Source organism: Engystomops pustulosus, chromosome 6, assembly GCF_040894005.1.
Source record: "Engystomops pustulosus chromosome 6, aEngPut4.maternal, whole genome shotgun sequence".
In the NCBI taxonomy this organism is placed as follows: Eukaryota; Metazoa; Chordata; class Amphibia; order Anura; family Leptodactylidae; genus Engystomops; species Engystomops pustulosus.
This window is the reverse complement of record NC_092416.1, coordinates 131,534,014-131,553,177: the sequence shown is the minus strand read 5'-3', so window position 1 is coordinate 131,553,177 and position 19,164 is coordinate 131,534,014. Positions and strand designations below refer to the sequence as shown.

Below are 19,164 nucleotides of genomic sequence, written 5' to 3'. Positions count from 1 at the left end.
CACCAATTTCACTGTATTTTGGAAATTTTTTTTTTCCTGATTTGTTACACAGAAAACAAGCCCTCACAGACTTTGCAAATTTATTTTCAGAGCAAACTGCTTGCACATGTAGTTATAACGTGCCTGCGACACATTTTTTTTGTTGTTGTTGCGGCTTCGCTACACCCGACACAACACAAAATTCTGAGAGGACCACATTTTATCATGCAGTGTGCCAGAAGGAATTAAAGGTGCACCAAAAAAAAAAAAAAGGGACCATGGGGCACCAGGTTCATGAAGAACGTGCAACACATTTCACGGATCTGGAGCACCCTGCACACTACACACGGGCAGAGTACAGGCGGTCCCCTACTTAAGGACACCCGACTTACAGACAACCCATAGTTACAGACGGACCCCTCTGCCCCATGTGACCTCTGGTGAAGCTCTCTGGATGCTTTACTATAGTCCCAGACTGCAATGATCAGCTGTAAGATGTCTGTAATGAAGCTTTATTGATAATTCTTGGTCCAATTACACCAAAAATTTTGAAACTCCAATTGTCACTGGGGCAAAAGAAAAAAAATTGTCTAGAACTTCCATTATAAAATATACAGTTTCGACTTACATACAAATTCAACTTAAGAACAAACCTCCAGACCCTATCTTGTATGTAACCCGGGGACTGCCTGTATCTGTATTTGGCCGCAGACAGGAGGCACAGCTCAACTTTGCACAGCTTTCTAAACTGGCGTCTGCAAGAATTAGAGACTTCGCTTTATTGATGTGCATTGTTCCCATACACTACAATACTACTGTATTAGCTGCTGATTTGACGTGGGAATTCCACAGCCAATAAATAATGGGGCTTATTTACTTAGGATCGCACTTTCGTCGGACTGTTCACGGTTTTTGGGATTTGTGCAGCTTTGACAGGTATTTAACAGGGGTGTGCGCTGGGATTGTGATAGGTGGCGGGCCGTCGGACGATCCGACTGATTCGGACAGAGCGCGGATTTAACCTTCAAATTGTGTCGCAAGACAATGCACTTACATGCACCAGGAAGAAGAAGGTGAATTCTGTTGCACCTGAGCGGGGAAGCGACACATGCAGGATATCGAGCGCATGATCTTAGTGAAATGCGGCACTGCATTATTGTCGGACAATGCACTTTCGTGAACTCCGTGGGACCGGGTAAGTAAACGTGTCCCAATGTGTAAAGTTAGGCTGCATTGACACGACAGTATGGGCGATGTATGTACAGCCACAAGCTTGCGGCCGTATATATGTCCCCCATAGAAAGCGCTAGCCGCCCTGAGCCATGTCCTATCTTTCCCCTTGTTATGGCCCGTGCGCAATGGATGGCTGTGGAGAGGGCAGGGGTCACCCTTCCGCCTCTCCGGCTGACATATGCCCAACCGGCTACATACGTCAGTGTAAATGTAGCCTTAGAGAAGAGGCGATATATTGTACATTCATGTGAAAGCTGTTGTGGATTACAAGCAGCAGAGTTTTTCCCCATCCTTTTCACGGGATTGATCAAAATGTCAGTTTCCCTTCCTACAAATAAATGTAGATTTAAAAAAAAAAAAAAAAAAAAAAAAGGTAATGTTTTCTGAATCCATAATAATCTTGATAATTACTAATTTGACAAGATTGGCCGCAGGTCTCCGAATTTATAACTAATCCTGTCACCAAATTAGACTGGAAGGACGGTAACCACAGTGGTCTCCTTACGTGTCAGTGCCCATTGAGGTAACGTGTGCCAGCTTGGGTTTCACAGCCTGATAGGGTTCACCCAGCAGAGATGAACAGATAATGTCCTGGGAATGTTGAGAAGAACAGGTGCTTCAACCTACAACATCCACGCAAATTATTTTTACTTCCTCTGCCAACTGAGGAGACCGCTGGTTATTTTTTGCTTAGGCACAGAGGGGTTAATAGCAAACCACCTGTCTATTAATGTGACACGATGATATGAGAGTTACATCAGTAAAAACAGAATCTAAACAATACAGAGGATTAGTTCTGCTCTTGCAGCATTTGGGAAGTAATTGAAGACAATTGTATCCTTACCCCTCCAGCTACACAGGTTTCTATGATGACTGCCCCACTCTCTGATGCTTCTGTTTCCTGATGCTCCTTGGTAATGACGTCACTTATGTTGGAGATATTGGCCCAGATTTATTAAAGCTCCTGCACCCGTTTTCTTTTGGACTTTGCACATCCTTTTCAGTATAAACAGCTTGCACAGGTATTTATAAAGTGTCCAAGACACAAATGTGTCGCAGCTACACTACAGAATACTGCACTGACATGGGCGTTCTGATACACAGTCGGACCATGCAACTCATTGATCATGCTAAGTCCTACAGAATTGTGTTGCATACCGTATGTTAAAGGTGCATAAAAAAAAAAGTTGGTGCACTGTGTCGGGGCAGTGCAGGGGGCGCCAGATTCATGAAGAAAGGGCAACAGAAATCATGAATCTGGTGCCCCCTGCACATTACACATAGTATTACCAAAATTGTCCACCATAAAAATATGGGGGACAGGATATCCAGACAACACACACAAAAATAATAAATTGAAAATGTTTGTTAATATTGAAAAAGTTGAGTTAAAATGACAAAGAGCCGAAACGCACGTCAGGGACGGTGCTACCCTTGGTACGTGAGCTCTGTGTGGTGTCCGAATGGGTAAGCCTGCTTTCACCGTACTAATGTTATTGATCTAGCTTTCATCTTCGTTACAGTAAACCTTTACTATGAGATTATAGCAGTGTGTATATTAACCCTTTGTTCACCCACATCATATGCATGGCATGTTTGTTATTAGCACTGTGCTGTATAGACAGTATTATGTGCAAGTATGGCTGTCTTTAGCTCTTTTTGTACTAATAATGTGTTTTTGTCATTTTAACTCAACTTTTTCAATATTAATAACGATTTACAATTTATTATTGTCTGGATATCCTGTCCCCCATATTTTTATGGTGGGCAACTTTGGTAATGCAGTGCAGTGGTATCTTTGACATGTTGATGTCATATACTATGTTTTATTGCTTCACAATCCTTTTAACATTACACATAGTGTAGTTTGCACTGTTTTTAGTAAAGTGTGCTATAATGTGTACTCCAATCCCAGGCCTCAGATGTAACTTCTAAGGCTGGGTATTGGCCCAGATATCGCATATACAAAGAATATGTCAGGAGCAGATGGTTGCAATGTGAGCCCTCCGGAGTACAGAGTATATATAGAGTATATAACCATAGAATTATCTTCTATTTCTCTTAGTAAACGCTACAACTTTAATTTCTCACATCACTTAATAAGCTGATAAAAGGTTGGCTTCTAATGCTATCATCACTCATGTGTATGTAAATCTGGCAAAACACATTTAAATTTAGTTTTAACCCTTTCATACTCACTGACGGATTTATCCATCAGCAAGCTATGAAAGATTTATGAAGAGGGCTTGCGGGCTGAGCCCTCATCATACAGAGATGGGGTTTGCTGCATATTGCAGCAAACATCCATCGCTAACACCAATGGTCGGTGCTACTACCGATCGAGGGCGATAACCCCTTGTTGGCCGCCGGCATTGCGTGGGCACCATCTTTTTTGAGATTGATGCTCCCCCTGATGTCATCGGGGGCGGTGATCAATTGCCTGGTTTGGTTTCTGAAGATTTATTACAATGAGCGAACCATTCATTGTAATGTAAAAACACCATATACTGCAAATACAGTAGTATTGCAGCATAAGGTAGGAACAATCAGACCATCTAAGGTTAAAGTACCCTAGAGAGTCTAAAAAATATTGAACAAAAAAAATCAAATCACTTCACCTAGAACTGATAATAAACTAATATCTGGGGGGACATGCTACAATAGCTTAAATTTGAATTGTGGGTATTTGAGTTGTGCTTTTGACACATGTCTTCTTAGATGATACTAATACCCTTACAACTGATAAACTTTTCCTATAAATATAAGTGTATTTTAATAAACTCTGTCTTGGTGTGTTGTGGGAGTTTGTCCCTCGACCATACATGAGCCTGTGCTGGAATCTCTTAGTAGGATGCCATTTGTAGCTTTTGGTGGCTACTCTGAAAGATTTTTTGGTGGTTCCACCAAGATCTAGTGTTACTCATTGCCTGTCCAAAGCCAAGTACCACGCTCTCCGGAACAGAGTACAGAGAATCTGCACGTGGCGAGTACAATTACTTCTCTATCTCCCTAAACCTTTCTCTGAGAGTATTAGGAAGTTTGATCAGCCTTGGAAAACTGGATTGATAGCAGGACCTCCTCCTTTATCTTTACGCGTATGAATCTGTGAGTGATTGTCTTGCCAAAATTGCGGGTATGGGATGAATCTTTATGCCGTGATGCAAAGACCAACCTGAGGTCAGATTGCTGGCTTGACCGGACTGGCTTTGGGCACCCCTGGCATCACTAATGGGGAGTTGATCAGGTACTTCCTTAGGGAGACAGAGAAGAAGTACAATGTATAAAGCCACCACTAGAATTAGGTGTAGAAAGAGAGAGCCTAAATGAAGGAAACACTAATCTGTGTGTTTTCCAATTGCTCCCCAATACAGCTATAGGTCTTATTTGAAGACCACCCTAACAGGTGATACATGTATCCTCCACTAAAAGAATAGGACCAGTAAAGATAACTGCTCATACCTTTTCCATGTGTACATGAGGAGTAACACTAGTTCTGACCATAATATGACTTGTATTCTAGGTTTTTAGCAGGTTGCCACAGTATACGCTCCATCTTTAATACTCTGTTGTCCCTCAGGTGTAACTTAAAGAGGACTGAATGGCACCACCAAACGCATCCTATAGACAAGAGGGGTGCTGTTTTTGGAAAAGAATTTCCTATAACCCCTTTAATTAAGGAATGAATACAACTTGACATTGAGACATTTCAGACAGTTGTCATTGGTTCTATCATTTTACATCCCAGTCGTGCAATAATCTCTTCTAAATGGAGCGGATCGTAAAACGTTTATTCTATAAAGTGCATTCTGTAGTAAAATACATGGGCGGCTGGGTCACTGAATCACTGGTCTTCTATTTCAGGAATTTTGTTTCATAAAAAAAGTTCTAAAAATAAGTTAGGGATAACAGTAATAGTTGGTGTGTGCAGACTCTGATTTAGAATGAATTATAAAAGGTTCTCCATTTTGAATCAATTTTACTTTGGGAGCAGGTGGAGCAGATTTATCAAACAGTTTGAAACACAATTCTGCTTTAATTTTCATTATTAACTCCTTCATTTCTAATCCCTTTTTTGCTGCTTTTGCTCCTACTGCTGTATTAGATCCTGAATGTAAAATTTAGCCCTGTTGGCGGGCTCTAGCTTAGCAGACTATTAATGATTTTTCTGTGCTATGCTCCTGATGCTGTGTGCTGACAATGTGCTTAGATTATCAAGGTACTGGGTTAAGCTACTCTTTTATTTAGCTTCTGAATGTTCTACTAAGATCCCTAATAACAAACTCTGCTCTAGTGTCTTGTTTGTAGAGCTGCTCCACTCCTTACGCTGATGGACAGGAAGTGCCTCTAGTGATCTCTGCCATCTCCTCCCTCTGGTTCTGCTGTATAGTGTTAATGTCTGAGGAATCTGACCAGACAGGAAGACTTACGGTAGTTAGGGCTGAGTTTATGGTCGCATCCCATGCCAACCGAAATACACTATAGCAGTACTGATAAAGACTGGTTAGATTTATATCTGTGAAATGCTGTATTTTTGTTAATAACCTTGAATTATAGAATATGTTATTTTGCCATCCTGAATATAGTTAAGGCTCTAAAATCAAAATTAAAATCTGCACCATAAGCTTTTTATAGTGTAAATATAGGCATTCCTATCCTGGCATTGCTTTACATGGTAAGTTTAGTGAAAAGTGTGCCACATTAATGATAGAAAAATTGAGTTGTAACTGTAATAAAATGTAAATTGAATAAAAAAAAATCAGATTAGGGTAGTTTCAGAAAAAGCTAAAAAATCTTGTGTCCACACTGTATAGAATCTTCTTCCCAACATGCCAGTTAGACATGTATGTTAAAAGCTCAATCTCGCTCGGCAATTTCCGTCAGCTCCATAGAGATGAATGGAGCAGAACGGACATGCGTGGCAATCTGCTCCTCACATCTCGGGAAGTGATGAGCATTCTGATGGAGTTACCTCGGACCTCATCGGACCCCCCCATTCTCGTGATCTTAGGCCAATCAGCAAGTTAGGCCCTATCCTATGGAAAGGGCCTAACTTGTTTCTGGGGAAAACCCCTTTAAGAAGGAAACCAAGCTTATAGTTTGTAAATAGTATATGTATCACTATTCTGCTGTATGACGGCCAGACCCGGGTTACCCATAATAGTCTCTCCAAGAGTTTTCATTTCTGTCTCCAGAGGATACTCTAATAGGAACAGCTGGTGGGATCATGGACTGGGAACTAAGAGAATGGCTCCATAGCGAAGCACAGATAACCAGAAGAAGTGCCCTGATCCTGCTGAATCAACTTTGCTGGAAAGGCCACTGTATCAGATTTTCCTGTGTCCTAAACTCTTTGGTGACACAAAATATTGAGCAGCCGCAGGTAGTTACACACAACTGTGTATGAAAATCATTTGTATAATAAAGTAAATTATTTGTAATATATCATTTTAGAATTTTTCTTTGCATCTTGTTCCCTTCATGTTTTGCAATAATTTATTATGATAATGAATGTGTTTTATATGTTTTTATATTTCATGTATTACTTTAAGTAATTTTAAAGCTTTAAAAAGTTTTTTTTCAAAATGTTATAATCAACACATATGAATTAATATTTAATATGTATCAAACTATTTGTGACATTGTTTGTTGTATGTTATTCATTTCCCACTATTTCATAAGTTTGTGTAAAGTGATATTATTATGTTGCATTTTACGTAACCATTTCTTTATTTATTTGTCATTCACTCTTAAGACTATGATCCAGTAAGTCTTCTTCACTGTAACTCAAGTGTCACATACACACACGGCATGAAAAATTCCCAATCAGCCAGCAGATCTATTTTAAGTCCCCCTCCTTTTCTTAGCAGGCTGCCCCTCTTCTCCACTAGTACTGCACTGCTCTGAGAAATAGCCATTGAGCAGAGCTGCGATTGGGGTTTATTTTTGGAACAGCTGGGATGCAATAGCCTTGTTAGGTCTGTTCTAGCATTCACTCATCAGCAGCCCTCACACACTGTGAGCCTGGGACTCTGCCCTGCTCAAGTCCGGGCAGAAAGAGGGAGCCTTTCTGCGAAAGGAAACTTCATATCCAGGACCACCAGGATGATATCATGATCAATAAGAGCCAAATAATGCGTGGATATGGACGGACTGCAGGGCAGTTTAACCCTTTCCAAACTTTGACACAACTAAAGCAGAAGATATCCAATCAGATTCTCCATCTCTACACCGTGAGAACTAGCATAGGAGTCCCAGCAACTATTTCATGCAAGCTTTATTAAAAGGCTTTTTAATGCCCCTCTAAATTCTGTGCTGTTTATGAAATATTTTATTATAAATTATTTAGATTCTCTTTAATACAATTCTTTTTTTAGTTTCAAAAATTTTTAAACATTTTTAAGTCTTCATTTCTGGAAACATGAGTGGCGGTCGGTTTGACTTTGATGATGGAGGCGCTTACTGTGGTGGTTGGGAAGGTGGGAAAGCCCATGGTCATGGAATCTGCACAGGGCCAAAAGGCCAGGGAGAATATTCTGGCTCCTGGAATTATGGATTTGAGGTGGTAGGGATCTACACCTGGCCCAGTGGTAATACCTATGAAGGATATTGGTCGCAAGGAAAAAGACATGGCTTAGGCATTGAAACTAAAGGACACTGGGTGTACAAGGGTGAATGGACTCATGGATTTAAAGGAAGATATGGAGTCCGTCAGAGTATAACCAGTGGAGCAAAGTATGAAGGAACGTGGCAGAGTGGACTACAAGATGGTTATGGTACTGAGACATATGCCGATGGAGGTAAGAAAAGAATTCTAAGAAACATATATTATAATTATTCCGACCTTTCTATTCTGTGTGATCATAAAAATTAGAAGTGACTAAGAACAAGTGAAACAACTTTAAGTGCAAGTCATGGATACACTTATCGAGGGTTCAGTGTTTTTTCACATTGTTTGAAGACCTTACTACATATTGTATATCACTAGTAAGCTTATGTAGAAGAGTATAGTAAGTGGTTTCCAGACACTTCTGGCACCACTTATAGTGGGAGAAATAATAACTGTAATTAAGTTAACTCCAACCTGGGATGTACTAAGTCTATTATCTATGATGAGCTTCATGAAATAACTTAAAGGTAAACATTTACTGATGGCCAGGGTTGATTCAGACAACATTTACTCGACCAGCAACCCAATAGATATTACTTACATAGATATGAGACAACTACCTTTTACTTGATTAAGAAAAGTTGATGATTTTGCTTTTGGGTGCCACCTTGGCCTTCTCCAATGAAAAGAAGCTGTTGCATGTATTATGAATGGAAGGCAACCATGGGAAATCGTTGGCCCTTCTGTTGTAATGTATCCCAAATAATCACAGAAAAGTAATTAAAAAAAAACTAACTAGTATGTCACCATGGTCATTTATTCATGTCAAGCAATTAATGTTACAACATGTCACATGTTAATGACACAGGTAATAGTAGGCAATGGATAATCCAGCCAACCTTGTCACCCAAAGTTGACTAAACATTAGTGTACAATCATTTATATCTGTAGTATATCTGAAGCACTGCACGGAATGGAATTACCATATCAGCAATACACATCCATTTAGCTGTTTAGATCAGAGATCTCCAACTTGTGCCTCTCGTGATGTTGCAAAACTGCAGCCTGTGTCTGTCAGGCCGTGCTGGGAGTAGATTCCCAACAACTGGAGAGGTCATTCTCAAGACCACTACTCTTGCTTAAAGATAAGGTCAACATGCTAATATACTAATTGTACAGAAACTCACATGGACAGATGCCTCAATATCAGTTATGGTTGATGAGACATCAATTCCTTCTCAAACGCACTAAACGTTGGCTACCTTTTGGAAAGATAAAGATCATTGCATAGAGAGTAGTTGAAATACCAAATAGTCTTCAGATGCTATTAGTCATAAGAAATGAGCACTTCTAACCATATTCTCACATCAGGCCAAGCATTAGATCCCCTCCCTCAATTACATTTTCAAGAGTAACCAATTGTTTTAAAGAGGCAATTTTACAATAGCTAATGGCTAATAATTAGTGTAGCCTCAACCCTCAGTTCCCATGCATGGAGCTTACTTTTTATGCAGGTCCACATTGTTCATGTAAAACGACCATTTTTGTAACTAAATGTTATTTTACCAATTGACTAATCACATTTTAACACTTGTAGTTGGCAAACAAGATGGTGCTAGTTATTGGTTATACATGCCTTTGGAATAGTTACTAAAAAGTGCTTGAGGCCACTGCCCTTACCTTCCAGCCAGAGGTGTAACTTGAAGCCTAGGCCCCTATGCTAAATCTATTACAACCCCTCCCAAATTCGCAAATATCATATGTACTAATGTGACAGAGGGACAGTTGGGCCACCTCAAGCACCGACTTCAGGATTCTCTCCATTGCTCTGCCTTCTGTAAAGGTGAAGTTATCATTTGAAGCTTGTGTCTCCAACATGCGGTTCTTCAGTTGTTGTGAGACAACATCTCCCAGAATTCATCAAGGATTAAATTAAGCAACAACTGAGGCCTGAGGCGGTTAGAGGCCTTTGTCTTAAAGTATTTACTAATATATACAGGCAATTAAATAAATATAATTTCTAATAAAGTGAATATGAACCCTTTTTTTTTATAAATAGGACATATTTTGCCGTAAGCTTTACAATCAGTCAACAGAAATATCAGTTCACCTCTCAGACTATTCAAAGGATCAGTTGACTGAAATACGTTGGTTCAGCATTATATATTGGGTGGCCTGTAGGATATCAAGTCTACTGCAAAGTGTTACAGTATGGGTTGTGGGAACATGATATGTCTGGAGTACTGAGCCTGGTTCTGACACCTTTTATTTATAATGTGTAATATTAAGTATATGGAGAGCATCATTCAATGAATATGGTCATCTGCTACTTCTAATGCTTGGACATAACCCCAGTGAAGCATGTTGCTGTCTGATGGACTTCTGACCTCATCTAAATTTGGGACAATGGCCCTTGTGTATATAAGAAAAATTCTCTATACAGTTGTGGCCAGCTTTAGAAGCTGAGGAATAAGTGGCACGTTATTTTTGAAGAAAGGCTGCTTGAATAATTTGAAGGGGTATCAAGGCGAGATTGTTCTCCGATCTTACACTCATTGGCTGGACTTCAATTATGGTCAGTGAGTCCATTTCATAGAGTCAGCCCTAAAACTATTGTTCACATAAAAAGCTGTAAATAGCGTATTGTATACACATATGTGTTAGCGTCATTGGGGATAAGAGAGGTATTTTTTATTAATATTACTACACTAATAATACTACTCCTAAATGAAAAACCTTTTCTACCATTACTACTGTTGCTACCACTTCTACCACCACTTCTATAATTTCAAACCACCTAACCACCAATGATACTATTTGTATTTAGTATAATACTATACTAAAACAAGAAATACTAGAATACTAGGATTACTAGCACAATTACTACCATTACTTCAAACCCCAGCATCTACAACTGATCATACAATTATAAAATTAAATGCTTTTGAGTATATATTAATAGGCCATAAATAGGTCCCATTCTCATGATCGGTGTGGGTTCCAGCTGTCGAATGCTCACTGATTAGTAAATTATCACCTCAAAAACAGTGCAAACTGCACCCAATGTACAGGGTGCTCCAGATCCCCCCTGCACTGCTCCGACAGAACGCACCAATTTTTTTGGTGCACCCTTTAGATAGAGGGGCAAATATATTATCGTATTTGCGCCATAAAAGTGTCGGGAACGCACTATTTTTTTGGCACATAATTTTTGCAGATCATTTAGAATGAGTTGGCGCCAGAAAGAATAGTTGTTTCCGACTATCCTGACTCGTCTGTCTTTTTTTGGCACAAGTAGGCCTATATTTTCCATCATCCGTCACATTTATGTGGAGTTTGTCGGCATTTTTAGGTGCAAATTTTGGTGCAAATCAGACCAGGAAAAAAATGGTCTGAACTCAAAATTAAAAAAAAAAAAGGTGCAGTCCATGTCTAAGTCCAACTCCAAGATTTTGGCACACATCTCATTTGTGTCGGCATTTTTATGGTGCCCAACTGATTAGCTCCGTCTGTGCATTAATTACTTACAGCCATACGCTACTTTAATACATCGGGCTATGCTTTCCTTACTCCGATTTCAGATGCTGACTGTCAAGGTTGCAACAGATTTAGTAAATCCCCCAAAGAGCGTATGACACACTTCTGTTGGACACTGCATCACAAATGCGGCGCACGGTCCAACTGTGCTCTGGAACGCCCTTTTGGGTGGCGAATTTTGTGTCACGTTACAAATACATGCGCAAGCAGTTTGCACTGAAAATAATGTGCAAAGTCAGATCAAAAACTGGCGCAACACTTACCAACATGTGACATAGTATTATGTCACATGCCGAGTCCCGGTGCATGGCGATCCATCGCTATGGGTTAACCCATGCATTACAATGTGCTATCAGCACATTGTAATGTATGAAGAGTAAAATCCCCATATACTGCCATACTGTAGTATGGCAGTGTATGATAGGATCTTACAGACAACCTAGGGTTAATGTACCCTAGGGAGTCTGAAATATAGTAATAATTAAAATTAAAAAAAAGTTAAAAAAAATAATAATAAAAAAACCTAAAAACTCAAATCACCCCCCTTCCCTAGAACTGATATAAATATAAATAAACAATAAAAATCATAAACACATTAGGTATCTTCGCGTCCGAAAATGCCCGATCTATCAAAATATGATAACGTTTTTTCACTGCGTTTAACCCCGTAACGGAAAATCGCTCCCAAAGGCGAAAATGGCACTTTCCTAAAAATGATAACATTGTAAACGTCATCAAAATCCACAAAAAACGACACCACCCACAGCTCCGTACACCAAAGTATAAAAAAGTTATTAGCGCCAGAAGATGGCAAAATCCCCCCCAAAAATGTTTGTACCTCAGGTTTTAATTTTTGTATATGTATGAAAACATTATAAAACCTATATAATTATTATATTTGTTATCCCCGTAATCGTACTGACCCAAAGAATAAAGTAGAAATGTCATTTGGGGCGTAAAGTGAAATCCGTAAAATCCAAGCCCACAAGAATACGGCACAAAAATGCGTTTTTTTTACCAATTTCTCTGCATTTGGAATTTTTTTCCCGCTTCCCAGTACACGGCATGGAATATTATATACCAACATTTTGAAGTGAAATTTGTTACGCAGAAAATAAACTGTCACACAGCTCTGTACATGGAAAAATAAAAAAAGTTACAGATTTTTGAAGGTGGGGAGTGAAAAATGAAAACGCAAAAACGAAAAAGGGCTGCGGCGTTAAGGGGTTAATAAATGCGGGCCAATGTTCTAATTTGGGACAACCCCTTTAACAAATGAAATGGTATGTGAGGATGCTAATATTTCAGACCACAGTCTTCATGTGTGGGTCATCCTAGTTTAACATAACTACAAAAAAGGTATAAAACAGTTTTCTTGTTATATCTGTAATCTGGAGTAGGAAATAGCAATGGAGATCCTGATTTACCTTCCCAAACCATCTGGCATGGAGCTTGCTTTTCAGGTATGTCCTGTTTGCATAGAGGTGCATCAAGACCCATCAAGAAGGGGCTGCCTATCCGATGACTTGTTCTGTGTAATTAGGGAAAAAGAATCGCAATAGTTTAATAACATTATAAAATAGTGATACATTTTTAATATAGTTATAATACTCACAAACCACGAATAAAATAGTCTATAAAATAAAAAAAGTCCACTGTCTCTGCAGGGAAGTGCTGCACTGCACGCTAAAGTCGACTTCAGTTTCGCCAACTATGTATTTGATCCATGTAGCTATGTTTAATGACTTCAGAGGTAAAATTCCACTCAACAAAAAGTTCTGTATGCTAACTGTCAAGGTTGGGGCCAAATATATTATATCTTCTTTAGTTATTGTAACAGACTCCAACATAAAATTGTATGATTGTACATTTCAAATACATTATACGGTTCATATGTCAAAGGATGAAGGGGTTTAAATAGCTCTTTTTTATCTTTTTGTCAACAGGGACATACCAGGGTCAGTTTGCTAATGGAATCAGAGAGGGCTATGGGGTACGTCAGAGTGTCCCTTATGGAATGGCTGCAGTTGTTCGAAATCCTTTGCGCACCTCCCTGACCTCCCTTCGCAGTGAGCACAGCAATGGAACACTGGCCCACCATGATGCTATTTCAGCTTCTCCAGATAACATTGTCTCTCCAACCATCACAAGAGGTGGCTTTGCACTTTCGCTTTATGCAGATGCCGAAGCCCTAAAGGAACAAAAGAAAGGCCTTTTCAGAAGAGGTTCACTACTAGGTAAACTTAGGAAATCTGATTCTAAGACATCACTTTCATCTCAAAGGAGCAAACTGAGCTTCTTGAAGAGTATAAGTGGTATGAGCTCTGGCGCTAGTGATGCAACATCCACTGTTAGTTTTGGTGATGGGACTGAAGCAGAAGAATTCCCACCAGTTGAAGCTGACATTGATGCCACCACCACTGAGGTCTACATGGGTGAATGGAAGAAAGACAGAAGATCTGGCTTTGGAATCAGTGAGCGTTCCAGTGGGCTGAAGTATGAGGGAGAATGGTTGGACAACCTGAGACATGGCTATGGTTGTACCACCTTTCCAGATGGCACAAAGGAAGAAGGAAAGTATAGGAACAATGTTTTCATTAAAGGTATGAAGAAGAGAGTGATCCCCTTGAAGAGTGCAAAGATCAGGCAAAAAGTAGACAGAAGCATAGAAGGAGCACAAAGAGCAGCTGCCATATCAAAACAGAAATCTGAGATTGCTGCATCCAGGTAAGTTATCATACAATATCTATCTTTTCATTCACATGTATTTTGGCAAAAGTATGATATACCAGACAATTAATGTTTTAAATTACTGCAAATTGCACATTATACAATACCATTGAGGAACATGATTTTGAAGTATGGTTGGAAACCCATTCACACTTAGGTCGGACATAAATGTATATTTAGAACCTATAGGATGCACATGAAACCACCATAGGTATTTTATAAAAAAGCATTGATTTTTGGACCAATTTGACATGCTTTGTGCAGCGCTGCGTAATCTGTGTGCGCTATATAAATAATTATTATTATTATTATTTTGTCACTAATACTTCTTCTGTAGCCTGCACAGATGTCAATTGCACTAGAGCCATGCCAGTCAAGTATTAAAGATGGTATGTAAGGACCCTATCATAGGTTTATCATTCCATTCAGGAGCCTTTATTTGTGCCTCTGGCCCTAAGCTTCAGACTTTAGGCTGGAAAGCCTAAAAAGAACAACAGGTGGACCCTAAGGACCCTAGGAAGTCTATGTGTAGAATGTGGCTGCTGGTTAAGTGAACACTTGGTATGAAGCTGCTGATGGATGTGAATAGTGAAGACTTCCATAAATCTGTCAAAAACATATTATATGAAAAAGGACATTGTATTCTGTATTGCTTTTTATGTTTGGTGGGGCTAAGCACTTGGGGGATGTATCAGGTTAGGTATGAGTGGTGCCACTTATTTTAACTTCTGAGGGTTCCTCGGGCAGAATTTCCTTAGTGGAGAGATTTGGCTGTAAAGATAGTCCTACAGTAAGAACAAAACAGAGCGTTCCCTCAGATGATGAAGAACAGATCATGTTTGATCCTTGTAAAGGGGAATGTAATGCTATTATTATTATTGCTGTCAATTACGTTCTCTCCCAGAGGCCATCATCTCCTAGACTAGCATACTCTGTCCTGTAGCTATCCAGCTCCTACAAAACTACAACACCCAGCATGCACTTTAAAGGTATGCCAGAAGCATACATGTCAGTATATTGAACCTATACTCATTGTAAAAATGTAGTGTTATTTGTAAATTTATATATAGATATCATATATATCTTATCATATATACACATATCATATGGTGGTCCCCTGTCCTCTCTGATACAGTGGCCCCCTATCCTGGGTAAACAAATAAAACTTTATGTTGTATGTATGTTGTATGCATTTGTGTGTGCAAATGTACAAATTTGTATATTTTTAAGGAGAAGAGGTGCTATGAGTGTCATTTATCTGTATGCAATGTCATGTATGGAGGGTTTCAATCACTGATAGAACTACTCCCTGACCAGAACTAGGATTTCTATGCACAAGGAAGCTTTCACATGAACATATGATTTCTCCAGTCCTTTATTTCTGTGCCATATAAATTTGTATATATGTGACAAATATAGCCAGCGTCACTATCACCCCTCCTTTCTGAGGGAGTGGTTAGCAGCACCATTAACCCAAAACCAGTGTCTCAACTGAACCCCACCCTCAGGAAGTTACTTAAGGGGGTATTCCAGGAATCAGCATAATTCATATACAAATGGGTACGTATAAGTTAATATGTAATTAGTTGTTATTTAGAATTTTGCTTCACTTAGCAGAAAAATTCTGCTGACATAGACTGTAATGAAGAATTAAAATGCTACTGGACCTTTAATCAGTCTGTTGATTTCCTCCGCGTGGAGCAGACACAGGACAGAAGATGGCCGCTGGTCACATGTCCACATCACATGTCCTACACCTGCCTTGGCAGGTCATGTGATCACCACTATTTTGGCTGTAGTCGGTTAGTTGCAGGGCATCCAGTATGGTCAGTGTTGTGGTAAGATGTCATCTCAGTGAGGTAATGTGCAGTGATGGCAGTTACACATCATTACTATGGTAACAGAGCAGGACAGTCTGTTACATCATCACTGGGAGCAGAGCTTAAGAGGTAGGAGGAGTTACTGAGAACTAAAGGTTCATGAGACTTGTAGTTTCCAGTGGCGGCCATCTTGTTGATAACTCTTCTCGTTGCATACTTTAGAGAGGCCATAAAATTTTGTGAATCATAAAAACAACCTATGTAAGCTTCATTTTGTGACTAATAACATTGAGTTTTGTTATATTCATTTAAAAATAGCATTATGGGTTTTTGTATCAGACGTTCATATTCCCAGAATACCTCTTTAACACTTACAGAGTTGAGCAGGGGTAAGTAAAGGGGATATGTCTGTAGTTTAATATTGGCTGATGGCTCCTTAGTTTTAGTTCCTTACTGGAGGTATGGTGGTAGCAGTGAGACAAATGAGGAATGAGGAATGAGAAATGAGGAATGAATGGCAGATTTCCCTTAACAGGGGAAATTTATCTGGCTCTCTGTGGGAGCATCTGTGACAGTAAATCTGAAGGTGTTAATATAGTTCTGGTTCCTAACTCTGCAGTACAAGAATCCAGTAAACATACATTTTTTTTACTGGATGACCCTACCATGGTACAAACTTAGGTTTAAGGATTTTCCATTTTCTGCCTTTGGACTGCTTGCTGTACAATATTTAGCACTGTGGGAAAGGTCCTGATGGAAATTCTGCCTCAGATGTAAAAGGGTTATCTAAGTTTAGAAAAAAGAACTATACAACAGAACATATAACAGTGTGCAGTCACGATTTATTAGAGAAAGCAAAATACTATTATATACATCTCAGGAATGTTGAAATGCCAAAATGCAACATATATAATAATAATAATTCCTTTATTTATATAGCACGCACAGATTACGCAGCGCTGCACAGAGCTTGCCAAATCGGTGGACATTCTGTCTCTGCAGCATCGTCAAGCAGCAGAACAGATTGATATTTATTGGGAGTCTGTACATAGCACTTGAACTCCGATGAGTATAACTTGGGAAGTGAATTGGATAATGGTGCTTTATCAGTAGAGATGTGCATTAAACCAACCATACACATAAAATGGGTGGTTTAAGGCACATCTGTACCGAATTAAGACCAGAACTAAGAAAAAGAAAATTCAGTCAGATGCACAATCCCAGAGGATACGGTGACCCCCAAGGGAGTCCAATCTGTTTTATGGATGCAATGGGGGTAATCTATGATGCCACTTTGATCTGACATCTAGAGTAACCTTTGCTTCTTAATGCTGTCCTTATTTTGGTAGAGATCGGCCTTTAACCAACAATACACATTACCCAGCTATCTCCCCTTACTCAAAACCGTGAATGCTTGTTTAATGAGTGTTTATTTCATTGTCAGAAAGTTAAAAACTTCTTCCAGAAATGGCTGCTAAAACATCTAGGTTCATATATAAGGCGCACCGGAGTATAAGGCGCACCTGACTATAAGGGTGAATGACCAGCAGGTGGCAGACCTGTGCACAGTTCAAGTCAGCTGTTGTCTGTAAGTACGGTTCATATATAAGGTGCACTGGACTATAAAGCGCACCTTTGATTTCTGAGAAAATCAAAGGATTTTAAGTGCGCTTTATAGTCCGAAAAATACGGTACTCAAAATCGGATATACCAAAAAGGTAGAACTCCTATGAGCTGACAACTGTTATCCCATATAAAGGTAAAACCCCTTTTGGCTACAAATATGGCAATGAGAAAAAATCCTGTTCCAATTGCATTGACTTGCAGAAAAAATTGTGGCAGAACAGTCTTGTCCGAGATCCATGTGTACATGTATGTAGCTCATTTTTAAAATGCAACATAAATTGAAGGTCCATCTTTTCTAACACACCTATTGTTATAATCATGCCCAGTCTTAGTTACTTACACTTGACCTATATGATCAGACATGGCATCCACCTGCATGGTGCAGCAGCCAGGGGCACAACCATTGTCCCAACTCCTCTAAGCCACTATCCCTGCTTATTGTATAAATTTCTGTAAGTCACAGATACAAGTATCAGAGAGGCATAGCCTAAAGGGAACCTGTCACCAGGAGACCCATTTTTAGCACTCCCCCAGTCCCCACAGAGCATAGTACATACACTGCCAAAGTGTTTTTGTATTAAAAATTGGTTTTACAGAAAAAAAGATATGTTATATAGCACCTTTCATTAGCATGTGCTGTGTAACTAGGCAGTTGCCAAATGGGAGGGTCTGGAAAGGAGCAGTTCCCTCCCCACCCTTGAGGAACGGCTACTCTATGTGACCTTTTCAAATATATGAAAACACCCATCACCTGCTCCTCTACAGCCAATCCCGAGTAAGGGGAGTTATTCATATATTTGAAAAGGTCACATGTTTCCCACGGGTGGGGGGGGGGAACTGCTCCTTTCCAGCCCCTCCTATTAGGCAACTGCCTAGTCACACAGCAGATGCTAATGAAAGGTACAATTTTTTATACAAAAGCACTTTGGCAGTGTATGCACTATGCTCTATGGGGACTGGGGGAGTGCTAAAAATGGGTCTCCTGGTGACAGTTTCCCTTTAAGGGGGTACAAAATGTGTGGTCACAACCAGGCCAAAAAGACATAAGGTGCATTTTTCCATATTAAGAGATTGATGATGTCAGAAAGTTAATATTCTCAACTTACGTGGCAAGGGACACATTTTTCGTCAGGGACAGTTTAGAACATTGATTTATTGCAAATTATAATTTATATAACAAGATAATTAACATTGAATCAGTTAAATATATGTACGAAAAATTGTGCCATTGAATCATACAACTTATCATACAAAAACAAAGTCACTTTAATTTGTAAGGTGCTAATAAAATAAAAAAGAGACAGGATAGACCTTAAAGGACATCTACCACCAGGATGAAGAATTGTAAACCAAGCACACTGACATACTAGTGAGTGTCCCCTCTTCTTTTAGCTTCTTATGCCCCTGTTTTACAAAAAAAGGTGTTACAAATTATGCAAATGCTTGGAGCCCCTCAGGTTCATTTGCATCATTTTTTAAAGCAAGGGCGTAAGAAGCATAAAGAAGAGTGGATCCTGCCAGTGGGGGCACACGCCAGCATGTAACTGTGCTTGGTTTACAATCCTTTATCCTAGGGGTAGATGTCCTTTCAATGGTCAGAAAGGAGGACACAACATGAGGCTGGTACTAGTT

The 19,164-nt window shown here is 39.5% G+C and overlaps 1 protein-coding gene across 1 annotated transcript in view; it reads left to right on the top strand.

Moving 5' to 3' along the window:
- Positions 1–7,182: 7,182 nt before the first annotated feature.
- JPH2 (junctophilin 2) overlaps positions 7,183–19,164 on the top strand; it is a 73,034-nt gene continuing 61,052 nt past the window's right edge. The window contains exons 1-2 of the mRNA XM_072111032.1: positions 7,183–8,009; positions 13,303–14,083. Coding sequence (XP_071967133.1) covers positions 7,631–8,009; positions 13,303–14,083 — 1,160 coding nt within the window. The 5' untranslated portion in view covers positions 7,183–7,630. The remainder of the gene's footprint in view (positions 8,010–13,302; positions 14,084–19,164) is intronic.